Here is a 1456-nt window from a genome sequence, read left to right as displayed (position 1 = left end):
ACTATAGACTAGACTATAGACTAGACTATAGACTAGACTATAGACTAGACTATAGCCTAGACTATAGACTAGACTATAAACTAGACTATAGACTAGACTATAGACTAGTCTATAGACTAGATTATAGACTACACTATAGACTAGACTATAGACTAGACTATAGACTACACTATAGACTAGACTAGTCTATAGACTAGGCTATAGAGTGGACTATAGACTGGACTATAGACTATACTATAGACCACACTATAGACTAGGCTAACTACTAAACCACAGACTAGGTTATAGAATTGTCTTTAGTCTTAACACGATCTTTTAAAGAATGAAGTTAATGTTTTTATATAACGCTGCTATTTATTACAATTTCAGTTTGTTACCAGTTGTTCGAAACCCCCACTCCTTGGATTTGCCCACTTAGAGCCTCCCTTTTCAATACGCTGTGTTGAGGTAGGTGATGATGAGGATACTGGTGATACCATAGGCAGTGTTATACGAGGTTTTTTCACCATTCGCAAAAAGGATCCATTAAATCGTTTACCCACCTCATCCACCTGTTTCAATTTACTCAAATTGCCAAATTATCAAAAGAAATCAACACTAAGAGATAAACTTCGTTATGCAGTTACTAGTAATACCGGTTTTGAACTGTCATAATTTAATAACACCTTTAAAAGTGTTATAACTTACGAATATAACAATCAGTTTTTTATACTACTGAATATAACTTAATGCAGAGTTTTATAACTTTTTTCAGTTTTCTATTCGTGAAAAATAAGAGAATTCATAAAACAACATATCAATTAAGCATATGTTTCTCTAAAATTTATTTATATATGTAAAGAAAATAACGTAATAATCGTTTTAGTGCTAAAACGAAAATATACTTTCATTTCACGCTGTTTAATTTTTATTTAAATATATATAATTTTTTTTCTTAAATCTATATTTAGTAACTGTGATATAATAACAAATATATAAAGAAAATCTAAATTTATTAACAAATTATATTATTATATGATAAAAACAAAAAATTAAATAATTTTTATATAAAACAAATTATAGTGCAAGTGTGGAAAAAAAGTTGATTGATTTATAATTTACATTATTTAAACGAAAATTTAAATTTATTTTCTTTTTCAAAGATTATACAATAATTATTTGTGTATAACTAAATAAATGTGTATGTGAAAAAATGTAATATAAAATTATATATTACCATAATATATAGAAATACTTATGTATGTGTTTAACAACTGTATGTGTTTGTATTATGTGTAAAGAGATAATAAAATTGCATTCAAATAAATGGTGTAAATAAAAACAAAAAAGTGGATTTTAGTGTTAGATGGATAGATAGATAGATAGATAGATAGATAGATAGATAGATTGATAGATTGATAGATAGATAGATAGATAGATAGATAGATAGATAGATAGATAGATAGATAGATAGATA

General features: G+C 26.3%; 1 protein-coding gene across 1 annotated transcript in view; it reads left to right on the top strand.

The window, feature by feature from the left end:
• LOC124420265 overlaps nucleotides 1-654 on the top strand; it is a 1419-nt gene extending 765 nt beyond the window's left edge. The window contains exon 2 of the mRNA XM_046952538.1: nucleotides 370-654. Coding sequence (XP_046808494.1) covers nucleotides 370-654 — 285 coding nt within the window. The remainder of the gene's footprint in view (nucleotides 1-369) is intronic.
• Nucleotides 655-1456: the final 802 nt, after the last annotated feature.

This window comes from Lucilia cuprina, chromosome 5, assembly GCF_022045245.1.
Source record: "Lucilia cuprina isolate Lc7/37 chromosome 5, ASM2204524v1, whole genome shotgun sequence".
Classification (NCBI taxonomy): domain Eukaryota; kingdom Metazoa; phylum Arthropoda; class Insecta; order Diptera; family Calliphoridae; genus Lucilia; species Lucilia cuprina.
Note: the sequence above shows the minus strand (reverse complement) of the source record. Positions and strands in the feature narration are given on the sequence as shown.